Source organism: Equus przewalskii, chromosome 6 (assembly GCF_037783145.1).
Source record: "Equus przewalskii isolate Varuska chromosome 6, EquPr2, whole genome shotgun sequence".
Taxonomy (NCBI): Eukaryota; Metazoa; Chordata; class Mammalia; order Perissodactyla; family Equidae; genus Equus; species Equus przewalskii.
The window spans coordinates 337,562-360,312 of NC_091836.1; the positions used below are offsets into that span (position 1 = coordinate 337,562).

A 22,751-nucleotide genomic window follows, 5' to 3' on the forward strand; every position below is an offset into this window, starting at 1 on the left:
AAGCACCCCCGGCAGGTTTTTCCGGCCGTGAGTCCAACGTGGTAACTCACCGCGGGGCTGCCCGAACTTGCCCAGGTTTCCCGCTCTCCCTCCTGCGCGCCCAGCTCTCCACCGATGCGCACGCGCCCTGCGGTCTGACGCGCACCCAGCCCGGCCACAGGGCGGGTCCCAACCCCGTGCTCCAGGCTCCGTCCACACGGGGGAAGAATCCTGGTCACGGTGGGAACAAGGTAAACGGGGCCGAAGCTGCAGAAAAGGGCGGGTCCTCCCCAACCGGACGGAAGGCACCACCAGCACCCACAGCTCCGCCGTCTACACCCGAATGACCAAAGCCAGGCGTTCAGACAAAACTGTGTCCACAGGGCCGGCCTGTCCACCTCCGAGGTCCCACTGTGTGCCCGACGCTGGGGACAGAAATGTGGACTCTGGGTGACAACGGTCAGGGGCTGCGGGGGCGAATCCAGCAAGGACCCGGGGGGGACTTTGACCCCCTCGGTTTCCTCCCAGCGAAGCCCAGCTCTTCACAGTGTCGCCGGGTCCCCCGTTCTTTCCCCTCCCCCGGGGCAGGGCCTCATGTGCAGCTGGAGCCAGCCTGACCTGCAGGCCACAGAAATCCCCCTCCCCTTCCTCCTCAGCGGGAAGGTAGACGTTCTGACGGGCCGGGGCGCCCGTGGGGTCTCGCAGGCCGGCCAGACCCTCAGGCGCACGCCCCCCACAGTGCGGGGTCTCCGGGGGGACGGCCTGGGCGGCGCTGGAATGTTCCCTGGCTCCCAGGACTTGCTCAAAGTCCCCGGAGGCTGGCGGCCAGCAGAATCCAGAGGGAACAGGACTCCCGGGGCGGCTGATTTAAAAGCAACAAACAAACACCGGGCAGGAGGCAGGAACGCACGGAATGTGCCCGTCCCTCCGGGTGGGGCCTCCGGGGTCTCGGGGTGGGGGGAGGCCCTCGCGGTTGGAATCCTTCCAGGCCCAGGTCGGAAAGGAACCGCCATGGAAGGTTCCGGAGACGAGAGGTTCACAGGGGGAAATCGGCGCGAAGGCCACAGGCTGGCGGGAGCCTTGGCCCGGCCGTGTCCCCGCGTCCCCACCGGAACCTCGCACAATACGTGGAAATGACACAGAACATTCCGGAGCCCAGAGGCCGGCTTTGGAGAGAGCGCGAGTCCCGGTGGGTCTGTTTTCGTTGTTGGACCCAGTTTATCTTCGGAGAAGGGAAGTCGCCCAGCAAACAAGGGGCGGGGCCTGCGCAGGGCGCCCACCTCATTCTAGAACTTTCCGCCGGGGACGACGCCCCGGGAATTCAGAGCCTGTTGGCGATAGAGGAGCCTGGGGCGGGCGGGGGGCCGTCTGTGCGTTTCTCTAAAGAATAACGACGCCGGGCTTCCGGGAAAGACAAACAGCGGCCGCCGCGGCCTTTCTGGGGTTTTCTCGTTTGTCCGGCTCTGCTGGGCCCGGGGCGTCGGCGGGTCGGGTCGCGGCCAGCTGGGCGGGGAGGGGCTCCCGGCTCGCCTGGAATGCGGGGTTGGGGCCGCCAGAAACTCCCGGAAACGCCCGCAGGCGCCTGTGCCCCGCGGGCCTGAGCAGCTCCGAGCAGCCGCACCTCCTCCCGCTCCAGACGGCCTTCTGGGGGCTTCCGTCCGTCCGTCCGTCTGCGCGGGTGGGCCGCGCGCCCCAGACCGGGGAGGTGCTGGTGCCGCCGAGCTGGACAGGGAAGGGGCTCGAAAGGGTGGGTTGTGTGTTGGGTTTTATCACGATTTTTAGAAAGTGACGTTTCAGAAGAAATGATGACGCCACCCGGGAAGTTTCAGGACGTAAACTCGGGAGGAAACGGGGCTGAGAACCTGCTGAGTGGGGAGCGCGCTCGCTTCGGGCAACGGGCTGAAGCTACGAAAATAAAACCTAATGACCTGGTTGGCGTCACAGCATCCCAGACGCGCGGCTGCTTCTCCTCTGCCCTCCACTCGACTCTTAAACCTTTTCCCACACGAGCCTGGGAGACGGAGGTGGTTTTTGGGGCCGGCCCGGTGGCGCAGCGGTTAAGTTCGCACGTTCTGTTTTGGCGGCCCAGGGTTTGCTGGTTCGGATCCCGGGTGTGGACATGGCACCACTCATCGAGCCATGCTGTGGTAGGCGTCCCACATAGAAAGCAGAGGAGGATGGGCACGGATGTGAGCTCAGGGCCAGTCTTCCTCAGCAAAAAAAAAAAAAAAACCCAAAGATGGAAGATGTGGAACCGCAGGGAGCACGAGGCCACCTGAGAAAAGTCGACAGTGACTGCGTCACCCGCAGATTCCGGGGTTGAAGACAGACGTGGAAAGCGTCTGGAAGCAAAGAGCGCGGATGAGGAACAGCGGGAACCTGTGGAACGCGCCGCGAGGTTCGCCCTTGGTTCTGGGTCCATGTGGATTTCGTACAAAGATGATTAGTAACTTTTAGGAACACGTGGGAACTGTTGGCACCACCCCAGTTACAGATTCAGTGTCTGTGTCTAGACTGACGCCTGCAGCCTACGTCTGTCTGCATAGACACGTGTGTGGACAGACGTGTGTGTGCTGGACACGCGTGTGGGTGGACATGTGTGTGGGTGGACACGGCCGTCCGTCCATGGGCACCGGGGTCGTGTCCACCTTCTGCCCGTCGTGAATCCCGCTGCTGTGGACGCGTGTGAACAGCTTCTCGTGTGGACGCAGGTTTTCAGGGTTTTTCTCCATTTCCACCCGGGAGGAGAATTGCTGGGCCACACGGTCCTCCCGCGTCTGCCCATCTGAGGGTCGGCGGCCGGGCGGCGGTTCTGAGGCCCGGGCCAGGCGCGTCCGGCCGTGAAGACGGCGGCAGGAACGACATCCCGGCCCGACTCATGGATGTGAGCGGCTGCGCGGAGCCCGGAGAACTTTCCGCTGTGATGCGGGGGCTGCTGCGCGGGTGCAGGTGGGGGTGGGGCCGCGATGGTCTCCCGTCACCCTCGCGTCTGCCCTCTTCCGCGAGGGGCGGCTCAGATGCCTGTCCGCGTGTTCGGCCCGGGGTGGGGGGCCGGGCCTGTGCTGGTCGTCACCCCCAGGCCACCGGAGCCGCTGCTGCGCGACGTGAGCTGGGGTGTCCGGTTCCCGCCATGAACTATTGATGCGGCGGCGTCTCCCCCTCGCGGCTCCGTCTCGGGTTTCGCGTGTCGCCCGTTGTGAAACCCGAGGGCCGCTCTGTCCTGGCCCCGCTGGGCCCTCTGGGGCGCACGTTCCTCCCTCTGCACCTGGATCCTTCCAGAACCAGGACCCCATGTCGCCCCCGAAACGGAGGCCCGACCTCCAGGGGTCACAGCTGCAGGTGACCCCAGGGGCTTTAATTTAACCCCGCGGGCTGCTGGGTCGTCTCCGGGGGCGTCCTGAGCGCTGTGTGGGGTGAGCAGCGTTCCCAGCCCCCCCCAACTGGATGCCGGGAGCTCCCGCGTGTGACGACCACAGACGTCCCCAGACAAGACGGAGGGTCTGAGTGGACCAGGCCGGGTGCGGGGGTCTGCTCCCCGGCGAGCGAGGAGTGGGGTCTCTGCGCCCCCGTCCTGGCTGGTGTCCCCGGCCCGTGACCCCATGGCTGGCGGGCGCCGGGGGAGCAGATGGTGGCCGGATCGCTTTCGGCCCGGCTCACGTTCCCCGTCCAGGTCGGGACGGCTTCCTCCTCATCAATTTTGCACGGCGTGGAGGCAGCCGGCCGCGTCCTGTCTCCGGGCAGCGGTCCCGGCCTGACGCAGCCGTCCGCCCCGCCGGCCCCAGAAGCCGGCAAAGCTTGAGAAAGGGGACGAGACCCTCGGTGGTCGGCAGAATAACAACCCCAAAGGCATCCCCGTCCCGGTCCTGGGCCTGTGGCTGTGCCACATCACGGGGCAGAGGGGTCGGGGGTCGGGTCACGGGTGCACCTTGTGGGCACCTGATTCAAACCAATGGGTTCGCTCGTCCACCGTCGAGGCCCCAGCGGCCCTGACCCCTCCCTTCCCACCTTTCGTTCCTGTGTTTCCTGCTGGGCCCATCGTGGCTGCCAGGGCGGCTGCCCTCAGTCGCGAGTCCGTCTCCGTCGTGCCCGCACACCCAGGGCCCGGCCGAGTCCTGACGTGACCACAGACCTTTAGGGCCCGGGGTCTGAGGCTCCGCCACCAGCTTGACAGAAAGACCCCTGGCCCACCATCCGCGTGGGCTGCACATGGCAGCCCCTCCCGAGGGCGGTGCAGAGGGGGGACCCCAACGTAGGGGCCCGAGCAGCCCCCCCCAGGAGGTCAGGGACCCCCAGCAGCGAGGAGCCACGTGGACGGCAGGGCACATACCCCGGAGGTCTTCCTCCCGATAACCTATTGCCCTTCAGTGGGTCCCGAGAAAACAGGAGATGGACCCCAGGGAGGGCGTCCTGCCCACTCCTGCCCAGTGCCTCTTCCGATGGCCCTGGGCGCCCATGCGAGGGACGTCACAGGAACCGTCCCGATGGCGTCCCGGGACAGACGAGGACATCAGGGGAAACTGAGGAAATTCACCAGTACAGACAGACGGGGGGAGACGTGGAGAAATTGGAGCCCTCGACGCGGCCGGTGGGGACATGAACGGGTGGCCGCCACGGACAACAGGCCGGGGGCCCCTCAAAGGGTGGTGGACGGCTCCACGGCTGGGTGTCCGTCGTGGGCTGATTCTGTCACTGACCCCCAGGACCCCTGAGGGGACCTTCCTGGAAACGGGTTTTCCGGAGGTGACCTGCTGCACCGAGGGCCTCGGGGGGACGGAGTCCCGTACGGCGGGCGTCCTTACAGACGGGAGACGAGGACGAGGACACACACTGAGGACACGGGGGCCGGCCGTCCACACGCGGGGGAGACGGGGCTCAGTGGGAACTGGCCCTGCCGACACCGGGACCTCGGACGTCCAGCCTCCGGCACCGAGAGGGAGGAAGCGTCTGCAGCCGCGGGAAACTAGTGACGGCGTTTGTCCAGGAGCAACAGAAGCCACGTGCACACGAAACCCGCACACACGTGTTCACAGCAGCTGAAACGTGGACACAACCGAGCGTCCATGGACGGGCGACGGATCCACACACGTGTCCCCCCGCACGCTGGAATATTACGCAGCCGTGAAGAGGAGCGAGGCCCTGACACGGCTGCACGTGGACGGACCTGCACACACGACGCTCAGGGAGAGAAGCAGACACAGAAGGACACACGGCGTGTGACCCCATTGACGTGAAACGTCCAGAACAGGCCGATCCACAGACAGAGAGCGGGCTCGTGGGGGCCAGGGGCTGGGGAGGGGGTGGGGGTGATGCTGATGGGGACGGGGCTGCTTTTTGGGGTGACGGAATGTTCCGGAATTAGGGAGATGTTTGCACAACGTTGTTACTGGAAACCATCCAATTGCACAATATAAGCTGCTGAATTGTGATACACAAATCATTTCTCCCTAAAACCTGTTACAAAATTCATTCCTTTGTTGCCTGTTTTAAATACTTCAGACACGCGCACGCGGAGCAGAAGGGGACCAACCGCGCAGACCGAGAAGTCAGAGGTGAGTGGCCAGAGTCTCGCCCCCCGACTCCCAGGAGTGGGGGCGGTCCTGACTCCGGGGTTCACCGTTCTCTTCATTTCCTCCACTTTCCCCACAAACGCATGCGACCCCGTTGGCGCCCAGGGCTGCTCTGCTTTTTCCAGGCCCACCCTGAGCCGGGCCGGACACCCATCCCCTCGATGGGCAGCTCCAGTGCCCTGTGCCCCCCGGGACGTTCCCTCGGCCGCGACAGAGGGTGGCCCCACCGCGTGGCTTGTCCAGCCCGGCCACGCCTCCAAGACCCTCCACGGCCCCAGGCTGCCGTCCCCTCCGCTCACCCCTTTGGGACCCCACAGACACGCCTCCTCCAGGCAGCTCTCCTGGGTCCCCCCTCCGGCCCCCGCTCCGTCCTCTGTCCCGTCGCCCCAACACTCACGTCCAACAGCAGCGAGATGACCTGCGGTGTGGCCGGACCTCAGCTCTGTGTCGGCCGCCGGCCACAGCCGCCCACGCACGCGGGGCCGGAGAAACCGCCAGGGGCCTTGGATCAGAGGAGGCGGACGTCTGGCTCCTGGGAGGAAGCCCAGCAAAAGGGAGCGCAGAGAAGCTGCCGTCTGCTCCGGCCCGGCCGATGGGACTTCCCGTGGCCACGAAACGATCCCGGGGCCTTGGGGTGGGGTGGCCGCCAGCCCCGAGAATCAGGCCTTTTGTTTCCTTGAAACCATCAGGCGGCCAGCGACCCCTTTATTGCAGATCCGAACGGCAGCAGATTCTGGTTATTCGCAGCCCCTGTGTTTGCGATTCCACCGCCCGTTGAAGTCAGTTTGTATCTATTTGCAAATGTATTTGTGAAGCGTGTTTATACACTTGCAAAACGCATCCTAAGCGGATGCTCTGTCGCTCTCGGGGTCATTCCAGCGGAGAGGAGCCGCCCGAGGCGCCCGTGGCAGAACCAGGCGACGTCGCCTTCTGAAGCCGCTCGGCGTGGACACCAGGGTCCTTTTCACGGCTTATTCGGTGCCGCGTGTTTTCATCTGGCGCTTTTTGTGGGTGATTCCGCCGTGTAAGTGGCCCCCGGGGTCGCGCTGAGGTGCCGGCCGGGGTGCGGAGGAGATGCGTGCGGACACGGCATCCGTCAGGTGTGAGTTAAGCGCCGCTGGCCGTGGGTTCGTGGCTCGCGGATGGACAATATACAGGAAACGAGATGTCTTACGCGGGAACGCACGTGACACAGACGACGGATTGACGGGCGGATGGAAATATGGTGACCGCAGGCTCGTGGGACCCTGACCCTGTATTTCCCGCAGGAGCGGGGTGGTCAGTGCTAATTCCGCGTCCGTGGAGGTGTCCCAATTATGCAGCAGTTTGCAAACGGAACGTGCCGTGAGTCCTCAGATCGAGAGAACGTCCCCAGGTCCCCAGCGGTCCCCTCCACCCTTCTTGGCCACTGACTCGCCAGAGTGCCCCGGCCCGGGTTCCAGCGCCATCCGTTGGTTTTGCCCCATCGAGAGCCTCATTCACCTGGAATCCCACAGCGTCTGTTCATGTGTCGGCTTCTTTCCCGTTGCTGCGAGCAGCTGTTCTTTTTCTTTGCTGCGTAGTATTCCACTGTGTGACCTCACCACAAACGATGTCTCTGTTCTGTGGTTGGCAAGCACCTCGGTTCTTTCCAGGGTTTGTCTGTTAGGTTTTTTTTCCAAAAAAGCTGCTGTGGAGATTTCTGTCAAGGCTCTTGTTGACTGTTTTCCCCACGTTTCTCGTGGGTAAACACGTGGGAGCTCGAGCCCCTGGGCTCAGACGAGGTAAACGGGCAAGTTCACGAGAAGCTGCTGAGTGGATTCCAAGGCGGCCGGACCGTCCCTGCCACCAGGGGCGTCTCCAGTTCCGCCCGCCCCGTCCTCGCCTGTGCTTGGCATTTCCACCCTTCGTCTCAGCGATTTCTTCAAAACAGCTTTATTAAATGTAATTCACATGCCATGCAGCTCGCCGTGTAGACGGTACAACTCAGTGCTTTTCAGTACATTCAGGGCGTTGTGCAAACATCACTACGATCAATTTTAGAACATTTCACCACCGGGAAAGAAATGCCTGACATCGGTGGTCACCCCCCACCAGCCCCTGGCCCCCACGAGCCCGCTCTCTGTCTGGGGATCGGCCTGTTCTGGACGTTTCACGTCAATGGGGTCACACGCCGTGTGTCCTTCTGTGTCTGCGTCTCTCCCTGAGCGTCGTGTGTGCAGGTCCGTCCACGTGCAGCCGTGTCAGGGCCTCGCTCCTCGTCACGGCTGCGTCGTGCTCTGGCGTGTGGATGGACACGTGTGTGGATGGACACATGTGTGGGTGGACACGTGTCCAGCTTTGGCTGTCGTGAGTCATGCCGCAGTGGACACGCGTCCGTGCGTGTTTTCAGTTCTCTGGGACACGGAGCCGGGATTGGAGTTGCTGGGTCAGGCGGCAGCTCTGTGCTGCCGGTCCACACGTCCGCCCTCACTGGGACTCACGTGCGCGCGTGCACACACACACACACCCACAGAGGCAGAGCCGCTGGGTCAAGCTGGGGCCAGAACGCTCACTCAACCTCTCTGGTCTTGGAAAAGGAAATGATAGTATTTCCTACTCAGAATGAAAGGGTTAAACAGGAAGGCGTGGAGGGAGGGGCCCAGCTCCCACACTGCGGGCAGGATGGGGGATCTGCCTGGGCTGGGGGTGGGGTGGCCCTGGGGGGGACCTCGAGAGCAGGGTGGGCTCCTGCCAGGGTCTGGACAGATAAGACCACGTGCTGCCCCAGGGCCTGGGGAGGGGAGCTGAGCGGGGATGGGCGTCTGGGGCGAGAGGACCCTTGAGAGGTGACAGGACAATTCGGGGGCTGGACCCTGGGGACCTCCCCCCCCATCTGGCAGGGACGGGGTCGCCCTGGGGGCTGGGGGGTCAGCCGGCCACAGCAGGCGGCCACAGCGGGCGGGAGGCAGTTCTGACTCGAATATTCTCAGGCCATTCGGTTCGGCCCTGAGTCCCAGGAGGCCCGGGGCCACGCAGCCCGGGGAGGGGACGGCCTTCTCCATCCGCCGCCCCCAGCTCAGTCCAACAGAAATCTGGAAAACGGGTCAGAGGCGGGGAGGGGGGTGTGGAGCGACTCGCTCAGGCCCACACCCCCATCGCTTTTGTAATCAGGGCAACGAGTTAACAAACAGGAGAATAAATTATTCCAAAACTATTCAGGCATCTCCAACTGAAACGCTGAAACGTGGGGGGGCCCACAGGGAGACGGCGGGGGGGTGGTGAGGGAGAGGGGTAAACTGAGGCACCATCCTCCATTGCCATCAGATCCGAGAAGAGGAACGAGGCCCAGCAGCAGGACCCGCACCAGGCCACCCCGCACGCCCCCCTCGCTCCTCCGGGGACAGGGGGACAGTATCGCTTTCAAACTTCTCAGACAATGGCAAGGTGAGCGGGCGGCTCGGCTCGCCCTGAATCATTGATGAGGTGGCAGCTGGCGGGCGGGGGTGGGGGGGGTGGTCGGCTCCTCTGGGACTCGGGGCGCCCTCTAACCGTGAATGCCGGGGGCTCCCCAGACCCGGCCTGGCCATCACGAAGGGCCTGCTGGCAGCCCATTGTTGGGGTCCCGGCTTCAGACGGTGTCGTGGGCGGACTGGGGGCCCCCAAAACAATGCATCCACATCCCAGTCCCCAAACCTGTGAGCACGATTCTTGGAAAAGGGCCTTTGCAGGCGTGATTAGGGGTCTTGAGACGACATCGTCCTGGAGTGTCCGCGTGGCCCCAAACCCAGGGACAAATGTCCCCTTTAGAGACACGGGGAGAAGGGACAGAGGGAGGAGACGGCCTTGTGACGATGGAGGCGCAGGCTGGGGGGACGCGGCTGCAAGCCCAGGTCGCCTGGAGCCCCCAGAAGCTGAAAGGCAGGAGGGACCCTCCCTGGAGCCTCTGGGGGGAGCACGGCCCTGAGACACCTGGATTTCCAGCGTCTGGCCCCCCAGAGCTGGGAGAGGACGAATCTGTGCCATGTTATGTCCCCTGGTGTCTGTGGTGCTTCTGACGGTGGGAATCAGGGTGGGTCTGATCAGGGCGGCCAGTGTCCAGCCAGATTCGGGGGCTTGCCCGAGACAGAAGAGGGACTTCGTCTCAGCCGCGGACACTGCTGTTCCTGGCTTCTCGGCTGCCCTGCTAGTTTTCTACCTGACCCTGTCCTGACCTCCAATTTACACCCAGGAGCTCCAGCGGGTTGTGGGAACGAAAGGGGTCGTCCTCAACCGTTTTAGAGGGAGCCGTCCATTGCGGAGGCTGTTCTGATGAGGGGGTCTTTGTGCAAAGGCCCCGGGGCGGGGACGTGCAGGTGGGAAGTTGTGCAGGTCTAGGGAAGAACTTTCCAGAAGGGAACGGCGGTGCAGAGGAGGGCTGCGTGAATGAGGTCGGGAAGCACACGGGGGGCCGTGGTGGGGGCCTGCTGGGCTGCAAGGTCGACCTGGTTTTTACTCTGAGCAAGATAGGTGGCCCGAGAGGGTCGTTATCAGAAGTGGGTTTTAACACGATTCTGACGGTTGACGTGCTGGGACCGGTGGAGGCTCCATCAGTGTGGCCACCCCCTCTTCTCCCTCCGGCTGTGAGGCTCCCATGGCCCCCTCCCTCCCCGGCGCCAGTGACCGAGGAGGAGGAGGAGGAGGAGGAGGAGGAGGAGGAGGAGGGGGAGCAGCTGGCTCCGTGGGACCCAGGGCGGAGCTGGGACGGGAGCCCCGGAGGGAGCAAATCCGCGGGAATGCGTCGGGGATTCTCCCAGATCCACCGGGACATTCCTCATTAGCGAGGCCGGGCTTCCAGAGCCGGCGGCGGACCGCAGGGCGCGAGGCCTCCCCGGAGGCGGCGGCCGCCCCTAATCCCCGGGCGCGTCCAGGCCTGAGGCTGGAAATGAAACCCGCCCTGGGGGGGACGGCGCACCGCCTCCCCTCGACTCGGGGGGACCGAGAAGCCCCGCGTCTGCCCACCTCGGGGCGGGGACCGGTTAGGAACCCCCTTTGCGGCCCCGACGTGCAGCAGACGCCGGTCACGGACGCCGCTGGTCCTGAGCCTCCGCCTCCAAGAGGCTTCCCAAACCTCCCGGCCGCGTCTGCCGCCCGCCCCGCGCTCCCCACACGCGGCTGGCCCTGGTTTCCCGTCGCCTCCCCAAGGGGCACCCCTGTGACCCGCAGCCCTGTTCAACTCTTCTTGCAACCAGTGCTCTCGGAACACGTTAGGGGTCCCCCTTCTGCTGGGGTGGAGACGCGCCCGTCCTGCGCGGCCATGGTGGCGGGGCTCCGCTCTGTACGCCTGGGCCTCAGTTTCCCCAAGTGCAAGGCAGGCCCACTCTGCACCCGGGGCCTCAGTTTCCCCGCATGCAGGGCAGGTCCACTGCGCGCCCGGGCCTCAGTTTCCCCGCGTGCACGGGCAGATCCACTGCGCGCCCGGGCCTCAGTTTCCCCGTGTGCACGGGTCCACCGCGCGCCCGAGCCTCAGTTTCCCCCTGTGCACGGCGGGCAGGTCCACCGCGCGCCCGAGCCTCAGTTTCCCCTGTGCACGGCAAGCCCACCGCACGCCCAGGCTTCAGTTCCCTCCTCCCCCCAGCCGGCGAGCGGCCCGCAGGCTCGGCGGGAGCGGCGGACACTGCGGTCAGCGGCCGCCCCCCTCCCCGCGCGCCGACCAGGCACCCGGTCTCAGTTCCAATCAGACTTTCCGGCCACGTGCCCTCAAACAAGATGGAGCCCCAGAGGTTTCCTGCCCGACCCCAAGATGGCGGCGCGCCTCCCTTCGCCCTCAGGCCGGGGGTGGGCGGCCCCTGCCCGTTTGCAAGATGGCGGCAGCCTGGGGGAAGCACGCTTCCCGCCTCCCGCCTCGCCACGTACCCGCTCTCAAGATGGCTTCTCCCGCGAGCCCCTCGCAGGAGGGCGGCTGGCTCACGGGCTCAGGCGCCGTCACGTGGCCCCGTCTGGCCTCCCCTCCCCCGACTCCACGGGCCGTTTCCGCCTGGAGGCCTGATGGACGGCCGCCGCCTCCAATGACCGCCCGGCGTTCCCCTTGGCCCCACCCCCTGAGCGGTTTCTTAGCCAGTGGGAGGCGCCGGCGGCGGCCCGCGGAGCTGGCCCCGCCCCTCCCCGCGGCGGGAGCCAATGGGCAGGGCGCGCGGGGGACGTGTTCGGGCGTCTCCGCCATTTTGTGAGTCTATAACTCGGAGCCGTTGGGTCGGTTCCTGCTATTCCGGCGCCTCCACTCCGTCCCCCGCGGGTCTCCTCGGTGTGCAATGGACGGGTGAGTCGTGCCGGCCGCGCTCCCCGCCGCCTCCTCGCGCGCCCGCCGGCCCCTCGCCGCCGCCCGGGCCCCTCGGGGCGACGGCCCGCGCGCCGCTCCGTCGCTGTCCCGGCCCGCGGGCGCCTTGGGTGCCTCCCCCACGCCGGCCTGGGCGCGCGCGGGGCGCGGGGTACGGCGGCCGGGGCCGCGGGGGGACGATTGGGCCCGGCCCAGCCCGTTTCCGGCCTGCGCGCGCCCCATCCCGGGCGCACGCGGCGGCCGCGCGGCCTTCCTCGCTTCCCGTCCGGTCCCCGCGCGCCCCGTGTGGCCCTTCCGGTGCCCCGTCCCCCCTTTCGCGCCCCTGCTGTGGCCCTGCGGGCCCCTCGTTCTCTCTGCGCGCGCCCCGCGTGGCCCTTCCCGCTCCCCGTCCGCCCCCCGCGCGCGCGTGCGCAGCTCCGCGCGCCCCCGCCGGGCGTCTGGTGCGCGTGCGCGGCCTTTCCCGCCGCGCGGACTCTGCCCCCGGCCCCCCCCTCGCCCGCCGCGGGCCGGGGCGCGGCCGGAGACGCCGCCTCCTCCCGGAAGGGCGCGGACCCCGCTCGCCCCCGCCCGCCGCCCCTTTGTTCCCGCCGGGGGCGGGGGCCCGGCCGGCGCTCGCGGAGCCCAGAGCGGCGGGTGGAGAGGGAGGGAGGCGGGCGCGGCGACACAGTGTCGGCGCCGCGCTACAAAGTATCCGCGCGGTGGCTACAGTGTCGCGCGCGGGGAGGTGGCGGCGGTGCAGGGGCCTCGGTCCCGGCGGCGGCCGGTCCTTGCAGCCTGCCCGAGGGGGAGGGGCGCGCGCCGAGTCCCGGGAAGTTGGGAGGTTCCGGAGGCGGCTCCGGTTTCTTCCGACCGGGCGGAACGCGCCCTCCCCGGCCCGACCCCCGGGGTGGGGGGTGTGGCTCCCGTGCCCGGGGGTCACGTGCCTCGTGCGGCTCGGGTTTGAAATGATAGGTTTGGGGCTCAGTCGAGTCCAGTCCTTTAGAAAAGTTGCTGCAGTAGGAGGAACATGATCTCCTCGGGGTGCGCCTTGCTTTTCGGCTTGGACGCCGCCGCCGCGCCCCTGCCCGAGCCGGCGGGCCGCGGGGCCCCTGGAGAGGGTGCTCGGCCCGGCGGGAGCGTGTTCCTGGCCGTCCGGTCGAGCGCTGGCGCTCGGGCTGCTCCCTGAAGGGGCGTCCGGGGTCCGGGGGGCGTTCCGCCCGCAGATGGGGCGGCCAGGCCGCGCGGCCTCCCCGGGGCGGGGTGGCGGTCACCTGGGCGGTCTCTGGCGCAGGTTTGCAAACCGTTTGCAGTAAGGCCGCTCTGCGCAGAGCGCTTCCCGCTTGGAGGCCCCCCGGGGAGCAGGAAGCAGAGCCGCCCCGGGTTAGCCGTCGGGGCAGCTGCATGTTTCTCATTCTTGCAGTTTTTCTGGGGAGTTCTTCCTTGGCTCAGTGAGGTCTTTAGAAGTCTGCTGACACGAGTCCACGAGATTTTGTTTCGTAGGGCAGAGGGGAAGGCACTGCGGCCGAGGTCGGGGCGAGCGTGCCTGCGAGCAGGGGAGGGTGGCAGCGGCGGGACTGGGGTGCAGGGCTTGGTGTCCCCATGCCCGAGGGCGTCAGGCCGTGGACTTGGTTTCCTGAGGGCAGGAGCGACAGAAGAGGAGCTCGGGGGCCCCAGGGAAGCAGTGCAGGCGGCTGCCCCAGGGCTCTGTGCCCGGCCTAAGGCCAGCCTTCTCTGGCCCACCGGCTGAGGGGGACATCGCTGCGTGACATCACGGAGGCTCTGGTCACCAGACCACCAGGCTGGGCAGCCAGGTGACCTGGTGGGGGGCGCTGCTGACTCAGTTCCCTTCCTGGACGGGCGGTTTGTGAGTCACTCTGTTCGGTAGTTTGCCACTTCCTATCTGCCACGTCGAAGCTCTCGGGTGCTCCCGCTGAGTGGCCGCGGTGCAGTGCAGGCTCAGGGCGGCTGGAACCGGGGGCAGGCGCCATGCCTTCCTCCTGCCGCCCTGAGGAGGGCCCGAGCCCCGCGGCGGCGGCGGAGGAGAAAGTCCAGTCACGCGGAGCCAGGTTGATGAGTAACTTGGGCGCGTTTTATCTTCCGTTTCACCTGCTGCTCCTTGCTGCCCGTTCTCTGAGCTTGCCCTCTGTGAACCTTGAGTCCCTCCTCGTGCCCCCCGGCCGAGCTCTGACCTCAGGGCCTGTGCGCAGGTCTCTCCCCGGCCTGCCTCCCTGTGCTGGAAGGGTCCTTGGTTTCCAGTGTTTAGAAAGCAGAGCAGAGCAGCAGACTTTAGCATCAGGCTGCGGGAGCCCCAGGGGCTTTGCAGGGGTGTCTTTGTCTGTGGACCGTCCGGAGGCGGGGCCTGGGGTCCTGCTGGGAGGGAGGGGCGGAAGACAATGGTGGCTCCTTTTCAAGTGGAGCTGAGATGGATGGCTCACTTCTCTGCCTTAGCTTTCCCGCCAGGAGGGCCCGGGGGGCATGTGCAGCTGGGGACCCCACGCTGGCGGCTTGGCGGGTCTCCACACCTGGGCCGGCCGCATACCTGCCTAACCGTCTCCTCTTCTCTCTCCGCAGCATCGTCCCAGACATAGCAGTTGGTACAAAGGTAGGCGCTTCTGACCCTGCTTCCTTGTTGCTCGCTGGCCGTGGCTCCGGGTTTCCCAGTTTGCTTCGGGCGGAGAATGTAGGCCGGGCTCTCTCGGCAGCGTTCTCTGCCCGTCAGCGTGTTCGCGTCCAGGCTGAGAGTCCCCAGCACGGTGGGCCAGGTGGCCTTCCCGGTGAACGCTCCTTTAGCCTTGAGTTGGAATGGGCGGTGGGCGCTGAGCAGGGGTCCAGGGGCTGCGGGTGGAGACTGGGAAGTTGAACGTGGTTGCACCATGAGGAGGCTGGAGTGGGAGGTGGGATTGGAGGAGCTGTGGGCGCCCTGGGACCTTACGGGCGGCTTGAGATGGTGCTGAGGATGAGTTTTGCTCTGGAACATTCCAGGGAGTGTTTCCGGGTAGAGGCAGGGGAAAGTGCTGGGCTCCAGCGTGCGGCTCAGCACGCTCATCTGTTCCCACGGGGAGAGCAGGGTCGAGGGGCAGGCCGGTCGTCCTGGGCTCTGGTGGCCACTGCTGGCCACTTGGTTAATGATTTGAGACTGGGTCCTGGCCGGGGTTGGGGTCCTCCTCCTGGGGCCGAGTTCCCTGAGCCTGCTGAGGGTGGCTTGGGTGTCCCGCCCTGGTGGCCAGCCGGTCTCTGGAAGCTCGGCTGTGGGGCCTGGGCTGAGTTTCGGTTTCCCCACGTGGGTTCCTGTCCTCGCCGCCTGTCTGGTCCTTCTACAGATAAAACCTGTTTGTTGGCTGGCGGCTGGGGGAGGGGGCCTCCGTCTAAGGCGCTTGTGACAATCGTGGAAACGCCTGGCTCACATGTAATCCTCCCGGCTGCCGTGGGGCCCACTTGGTGTCCAGCTGGAGCGGCCCCCTCCCGTCCCCAGGAGACTTTGCCCCTCTCTGCAAGCACAGCTCTGTGCCCAACGGCCCTCAGCAGGAGGGCAGCGTGGGGCCTGGGCTCCGTCGTCCTTGCCCCTGGTTCAGAACGAGCTGTGCTGTGGCAACAAGGGAGGTCCCCGTGCTGTGCGGAGCCGGGCGCCCTGTCCCCAGCACAGGCATGCCCGAGTGCCAGCCTGGCCCACGTGCCCCGGGCTTCTGCCTCGCAGTTCTCCCGAGTGGGCTGGTCCTTGTGAGTCACTGTCACTGTGTGTGGGCACCCCCCTATGGGGGGCCGTGTCACCGACCCGGCCTCTGTCAGGGCAGTGGGCCGGCCGAGCAGGCAGAGAGTTGCCCGCAGTTGTGGGAGTGCCAGGCCACCTGCCATGGGAACACGATTAGGGCCAAGAATGCCACCACTGCGAGGAAACAGGGTCTTGGCCGTGGCTGTCAGGAGCCAGACGCTGTTCCTGAGGTGCGGGGTGCCTGGGCCGTTTCCAGCTCTGAGCCCGAGGAAGGCAGGGACTGGGTGTAGACAGGAAAGGGCTTTGCTGAGGACTCTGCAGGACTTGCACCTGCCCTCGGGGTCAGAGGGGCTCTGCGGGGGCTGCCACCTCCGTCTGTCCCTCCTGAGCACTCAGGACCCAGGACCCACAACCCAGCATTAGGACAGTGGCTGCTTCTGAGCGCTGCCGTCGTAGCCCGGGGAGCAGTCTGGTCTGTGGTTGCTCTGCCCCGCGCCCCCCCACACCCTGACCTTGGCCTTGGTCTCAGGCCCGCGCCTCCAGCAGAGCAGAGTTGGCCCCCCTGCAGGCACTCAACGCAGCCAGGGGCCTGGTTTGGGGACCTGCCCAGTCGGCGTGCTCGTTCCTGCTCCTCGTCCCAAAGGGTAGTTTGTTATCCTCTTTGGATTTCTTCAGTTGGTTTTGCCTGCTGGGGGTGCAGGGCTGGCAGGGGCCCAGGGTTCTGCTGAGGACCCAGGAGGGCTGGTCTTTCCTCTTCCTGCTGCGGAGCGGAGGGCTCCTGGGGGCTGGGGACCCCTCCATGGCTGTCGGGTTCGCATCTGGACGTGGTCGGAGGAGTCACTTGGGTCCTGCTTCCCTGGCAGGGCGGCCCCGGGTGGGGGCCCCATCCTGGCTGCCCTTGGGGCCTAGTTCTCGGTGGGCTGGAGGCCTGGGGGCTCCATACACCCACGTTCCTGGTGCTCGTGCTCCCGTTCTCCGAGCTCAGGGCCTGCTTCTGGGGAGTTGATTCGATTAGGTTGAGACGAGCAGTGAACGAGTCGTCTCTGGAAAGAAGCGGGCCAGTCAGAAGGCACAGGGAGCTTCCCTCGGCCGTGCTGGTCGCCTCCCTGGTCTCAGGGCCGGGCCTCCCGTCTCGGAAAGCGCCAAAGCCCAGGCTCGGGTTTCCTCAGCCGCTGGGAAGTAGGGCAGGCCCTCCGGCTGAGCGCACGGCTGTGGCAGACAAGGGGGCTTTGTTCCTCGTGGGGCTCAGTCTTGTGATGGGCACTTGTGCCGTGGCCCCCATGTGGACCCAGGGGGTCCGTGCCCAACCTGGAGGCGGGGTGGCACCCACAGTTCCTGCAGGTGACGGGACCCCCGCCCCCTGCTTAGGAAGGCCCCATGCTTGTGGCGGGTTGGCAAGGAGGGGCGACCTGGGACTCTGGACCTGCGCTGTGTGGGCAGGTGGGCTCAGCTGAAGGCCGCCGGATGTGGTTGGGGGTCCAGAGGAGGGTGGGTGCAGCTGTGCCTCCAGTTCCAACATGCTCTCTCCTCTTCCAGCGGGGATCCGACGAGCTCTTCTCTGCCTGCGTCACCAACGGACCCTTTATCATGAGCAGCGGCTCGGCCTCCGCAGGTAGCCCACCGTCCGGCGTGGTCGTGGCCCCAGGTGCTGTGGGGATGTACTCGCTTGTGGCGTATCAGCCCTGGCCCCCGTGGCCTCGTGCCCCAGTTCACACAGCGCCCTGCTTCCTGGGGAGTGGGGGTAGCGGAAGGACACCAGACGTGGGCCCCCAAGGTGGGCAGGGGCGCCGTGCCTCACGAACGCTCCTCCTCAGCCAACGGGAATGACAGCAAGAAGTTCAAGGGCGACAGCAGGAGCGCAGGCGTGCCCTCCCGCGTCATCCACATCCGCAAGCTGCCCAATGACGTCACCGAGGGCGAGGTCATCTCTCTGGGGCTGCCCTTCGGGAAGGTTACCAACCTCCTGATGCTGAAAGGGAAGAACCAGGTACGGCCGCTGCGCCGGGGGCCGGCTGGGGGTGGCTCTGGGGGCCCGGCTCACCTGCGCCACCCGCAGGCCTTCATCGAGATGAACACGGAGGAGGCCGCCAACACCATGGTGAACTACTACACGTCAGTGACGCCCGTGCTGCGCGGCCAGCCCATCTACATCCAGTTCTCCAACCACAAGGAGCTCAAGACCGACAGCTCGCCCAACCAGGCGGTGCGGCCCGGGGGCGGCGGGCGTGGGCGGGCCGGCGGCCTGGGGGTTGGCCCGGGCACGCGGCTCACAGCTGTGCCCCCACAGCGCGCCCAGGCAGCCCTGCAGGCCGTGAACTCGGTCCAGTCAGGAAATCTGGCCCTGGCCGCCTCGGCCGCCGCGGTGGACGCCGGGATGGCGATGGCCGGCCAGAGCCCGGTGCTGAGGATCATCGTGGAGAATCTGTTCTACCCGGTGACCCTGGACGTGCTCCACCAGGTGAGCGGCCTGTGGGGCGCGGCTGGGCGGGGGCGGCAGCCGTGGCGGGCGGAGGCGAGCGTGTCTCTCCCGCAGATCTTCTCCAAGTTCGGCACGGTGCTGAAAATCATCACCTTCACCAAGAACAACCAGTTCCAGGCGCTGCTGCAGTACGCGGAGCCCGTGAGCGCCCAGCACGCCAAGCTGGTGAGCGGCCCCCCACCCCCCAGCCCGAGGCCCCGGCCCCCCCTCCCCTCCCCCCGGCGCAGCGCTCACAGCCCCTCCCCGCAGTCGCTGGACGGCCAGAACATCTATAACGCCTGCTGCACGCTGCGCATCGACTTCTCCAAGCTCACCAGCCTCAACGTCAAGTACAACAACGACAAGAGCCGCGACTACACGCGCCCCGACCTGCCCTCGGGCGACAGCCAGCCCTCGCTGGACCAGACCATGGCCGCGGCCTTCGGTAGGACGCCCGGGCTCCTGGGACGCCTTTGTGGGGGGCGAGGATGTAGCGCAGGCTCAGGGCCCAGGCCCCAGGGGTGCCCAGCACAGACGCGGCCCCGCGCCCTGCCCCGGCGGCCTGGGCGGTGGGAGCGGTGATTAGCGTCTCATTTATTTCTAGGTGCGCCTGGTATAATGTCAGCCTCTCCGTATGCAGGAGCTGGTTTCCCTCCCACCTTTGCCATTCCTCAAGCCGCAGGTATTCACACACCCGGTCGTCCCCACAGCCGTCTGCATGCCCACACTCCTCCGTAGCTCTGCTTCCGCGGGCGGCCGACGTGGCGCAGCCCCGGGGAGCCACCTTCCTGGGCGCGGCTCTGGGTCCCCGAGGAGCCTGGACAGGGCAGGCGCAGGCCAGGGCCGCGCAGAGAGTGGGCTAACCCCGCAGTCTCTGGTCTGTTCCCTCAGCGTCTGCGGGGCGAGCCGCGTGGTTGGAGGGATGTGCCCCTAGTAGAGGAGTTTAAGTGGCCCGGTAAGCGGAGCGCATGCCCAGGCGGGCACCTGCGCGCCCCTCCCGGGGGCCGGCGCCGCCGCGTGAGTGTCGAGCCTGCTGGTTGCGCCGGCCCGTCGTCTGCATGGTGACGGGTGTCTGCATGCACGAGGCGGAGGCCGCGGCCCGATTCTGCATCCGCGGAGCTGGCGCTTCTGTGCTGTCTGGCGCATGTAGACAGGTCCAGGCCCAGCACGAGCTGTGCCACGAGGAGAGGATGGCGCGGCCGGTGGCCAGGCGGGGCCGCGAGCAGCCGGGCGCCTCTGCGCAGCTCCTTTGCATGAGGACGGGCAGGACCCGCGCCCCTCGTCCAGCTGCTGCTCACCGCACCCCTCCCTCCGCAGGCCTCTCTGTCCCCAACGTGCACGGGGCGCTGGCCCCCCTGGCCATCCCGTCGGCAGCGGCAGCGGCAGCAGCGGGCAGGATCGCCCTCCCGGGCCTGGCTGGGGCCGGGAACTCTGTGCTGCTGGTCAGCAACCTGAACCCCGAGGTACGTGGCCCCAGGCGTCCTCCCGGGACACGGGCGGGCGGCCGTGCAGGTGGCAGACAGGCTGGGCCCCGTCACCCGGCCCGGGCAGGGCACTGTCCCCTGCGTCCCTCTGTGCTGGCGTCGCTCCCGCGTCCTACTTCCCTTTGCGTGCGGTCTCCCGTCTCCATCACCTCAAGTCAGGTTTAACCTTGTGGCGCCCAGAGTCGCAGGCCCCTCGCCCGGGAGCCATCCTGACACCAGGGCATGAGCCTCAGGAAGGGAGGGCGCGACCCCGTGTGGCTCGGCGTCCAGCCGGCTGGGGCGAGCTGGGTGCGGTGACGGGCTCCCAACTGTACCCTCTGGGCGGCGGGCGCAGCCAGGCTCTCAGACTGTCCTCTGTCTGTCTGACCGCTCCTCTCACTTCTCGGCCGCGGCCCGGCTGTGTTAGCGGTTCCGGCAAAGCCGCCACTAACAGACCCGCCGAGCTCGTGTGAGCGTGAGGGCCCGCGGCGGCGAGGAGGCCCCGGCGCTGGTGTCCCCGTGGCGGCCCCGGGCCCGTGTGCGTGTGGAGCTTGACTGTGGACACTGCGGGTTCTTATGTATTTACTGACCTGTGTTTTTTGCTACTTTTTTCTTTTCTCCCCTTCCCCTTTCCCGGTTTTTTTTCTTGCCCTGATCCGGAATTTCTTTGCCAACTGACTGCACGGTTCTTCTGCTTCCGTTGTTGCTTGAAACAAAACAAAACCATAAATAAATAAAAACAAAATTCCCCCTCAAACCCTGCTCTCCGGAACCAACCTGCCCTTGAATATTAACATCCTGACAACTTCATCATCCATCAACCTGCACGCCTGCCTCCTCGGTGGACGATGGCTCCTGCTCCCTGACCTCTCCCTTTCCCTGTCCCTCCGCTGCCTTGCTCTGCTGTCCTCTAAAGAGAGTCACACCCCAAAGCCTCTTTATTCTTTTCGGTATGTTATCATTCACACTTTTATTACCTTGTTTGCGTTTAACGGAGGTTACTGTGGCCGCCCAGCCGTGCGGGGTGCGCGGCGGCCCGGTCGCGCGCGGCGGCCTCGGTTGCGTTTTGTATCTGGCGCCGTGGACGCATGTGGCCCGCATGCCGCAGAGGCCAGCGTGTGGTAGCATGTAGTGCTGGCTCTGGCCGTTGGCGTGTCCTGCGTTTAGGACTTGTGGCTGAAGGTCGCGCTCCTGGTAACGTCCCCGTGGTAGACGCAGGTCCCCGAGGCAGAGTTTAAGCAGAGCTGCGGGGAGAGCCAGCCCCGTGCGGGGTGCGGGGTGCGGGGCTGGCGGGGAGGCGGCGCGGGCCAGCGGCTGAGGCCTGTCCCCGCGCTTTTGAAGGCGTGTACGGCGACGTGCAGCGGGTGAAGATCCTTTTCAACAAGAAGGAGAACGCGCTGGTGCAGATGGCCGACGGCAGCCAGGCCCAGCTGGGTAAGTGCGGGCTCCGCGGGCGGGCGGGCGGCGGGCGGGCCGGGGCCTCGGGCCACGTGTCCCACGTGTGTCCCGCCCCCGCAGCCATGAGCCACCTCAACGGGCACAAGCTGCACGGGAAGCCGGTGCGCATCACGCTGTCCAAGCACCAGAACGTGCAGCTGCCCCGCGAGGGCCAGGAGGACCAGGGCCTCACCAAGGACTACGGCAGCTCGCCGCTGCACCGCTTCAAGAAGCCGGGCTCCAAGAACTTCCAGAACATCTTCCCGCCCTCCGCCACCCTGCACCTCTCCAACATCCCGTAGGTGCCGCGGCGCGATGGCGGGCGGGGCTGTGGGGCCGAGCGCGTGCAGCCTGGCGGGCGCCGCAGATGCTCGGGTCCTTGGGGCCTGGACGCGCGCTCAGGGCCGCCCTCCCCGCAGGCCCTCCATATCCGAGGACGACCTCAAGATCCTCTTCTCCAGCAACGGCGGGATCGTCAAGGGGTTCAAGTTCTTCCAGTGAGTGCCAGGCCCCCCCACGTCCTCCTCCCCCGATTCCTCCCCCCCCTCACGCCCGCCGGCCTCTCGTCCGCAGGAAGGACCGGAAGATGGCGCTGATCCAGATGGGCTCCGTGGAGGAGGCGATCCAGGCGCTCATCGACCTGCACAACCACGACCTGGGCGAGAACCACCACCTGCGGGTCTCTTTCTCCAAGTCCACCATCTAGGCCGCCAGGACCCCGCGGGCGCCGCCACCACTTCCATCATTCCAGAAAAGCCACTTTAAAAAGCAGCTGAAGTGACCTTAAAAGACCAGAGATTTTATTTTTTTAAAGAGAAATCAGTTTACCTGTTTTTAAAAAAATTAAATCTAATTCCTTTGGGGAGCCGGCCTCGGCCCTCGCTCGGCGAGTGGACAGCACGCCCGCCGCCCCGTGCCTTCTGCCGCCGGCGGGCCCCCGCGGCCCTCCTGTGCCTTAAACCCGCGCCCCGCGGGCCTTGCGGGGGCGGACGCGGGGCGGGTCCGGGTGCCCGGTGGCGGCCAACCCAGTGTAATCACGTGTGCGATGGCCCCCGGCCGCCGCCGCCTTCAGCTCCCTAATCTTGTGCTTCGATGTGCCGCACGCCTGTGCCTAGCGATCTCTCCAGTTGACCAAATATGCTAATCTTTCTTCATTTATATGCAAAAGACATAGTTTAAGTAACTTTTTATAGCGAGATGATGAAAATGGTATGAGTGTATCTAACTTCCTCCTCGTGGTGACCTGTATACTGTACTCGTGTTTCTGTGACGGCCGCAGGGCCTCCCGACGCCTTAGGCCCGGCCTCGTCCCAGGACGGGCGCGCTCCGACTTTCAGGGTCTCCTTTTTCCTGCAAATTTTGGACCAAAGTTTTCTGTTTTGTCTGCCTCTGACACTGGGACCCAGACGGTGGGGCCGCGGCCCTCGAGTCTTAACGTCTCCTTCGCGCCTCACCTGCTCCCGCGGGTCCAAGGGGCTCCCTGCGCGCGGACCCCGTGCTGGCCGCCCCGCCCGGGGACCTGGGCCCCGTTTCCAGATGGGGTGGAACAAGGGTGTAGATATTTATAATTTTTTATACCTGTTGTCAGAGACGAGGGGCAGCAATCGCGGTTTTTATGGTGACAGATGTATATTTTGATAACAGCAATTACAGGTCAGTATTGTGACGGGGGCTCGGCGCGCTCCACCGCCCGCCGCCGGCTTGTAATGCGGAGAGAACGGAATTAAAGCAATTTTATAACAACCCTGCCTTGTCCCGCTCGTTCTTGTGCCCCTGCAGGTTCACGTGGGGGCACCCAGTTCCTGTCTCTTGGTCTCCTGTCCCCACGCACCTGGGGGGGCTGGGAGGTGGGGCCAGGGGTCGTGCCCCACGGTGTGGACCTCGG

General features: G+C 66.2%; 1 protein-coding gene and 2 long non-coding RNA genes across 8 annotated transcripts; all 3 read left to right on the forward strand.

Moving 5' to 3' along the window:
- Positions 1-971: 971 nt before the first annotated feature.
- Positions 972-7,488, forward strand: LOC139084062 (uncharacterized). Its single transcript, XR_011541325.1, has 3 exons — positions 972-1,168; positions 5,476-5,528; positions 5,672-7,488. It is a non-coding gene; the product is annotated as an uncharacterized lncRNA (long non-coding RNA).
- LOC139084066 (uncharacterized) lies at positions 1,386-3,255 on the forward strand. The gene is made up of 2 exons (XR_011541330.1): positions 1,386-1,726; positions 2,069-3,255. It is a non-coding gene; the product is annotated as an uncharacterized lncRNA (long non-coding RNA).
- A 3,846-nt stretch (positions 7,489-11,334) lies between the features above and the next one.
- On the forward strand, positions 11,335-22,609 carry PTBP1 (polypyrimidine tract binding protein 1). 6 transcript variants are annotated; one of them, XM_070624660.1, is made up of 15 exons: positions 11,335-11,802; positions 14,371-14,401; positions 17,045-17,120; positions 17,323-17,495; positions 17,565-17,711; positions 17,796-17,966; positions 18,042-18,152; positions 18,237-18,411; positions 18,571-18,648; positions 19,284-19,429; positions 20,346-20,379; positions 20,771-20,863; positions 20,948-21,164; positions 21,286-21,363; positions 21,440-22,609. In XM_070624660.1, exons 1-15 carry the CDS (start codon positions 11,795-11,797, stop codon positions 21,570-21,572), a joined length of 1,671 nt encoding a protein of 556 aa, XP_070480761.1. In that variant the 5' UTR covers positions 11,335-11,794; the 3' UTR covers positions 21,573-22,609. The 6 variants fall into 6 exon arrangements, with proteins under 6 accessions (XP_070480761.1, XP_070480764.1, XP_070480763.1 ...); XM_070624662.1 differs by having other exon boundaries at positions 11,624-11,802; positions 18,592-18,648; XM_070624657.1 differs by lacking the exon at positions 11,335-11,802 and adding an exon at positions 12,987-13,865.
- Positions 22,610-22,751: the final 142 nt, after the last annotated feature.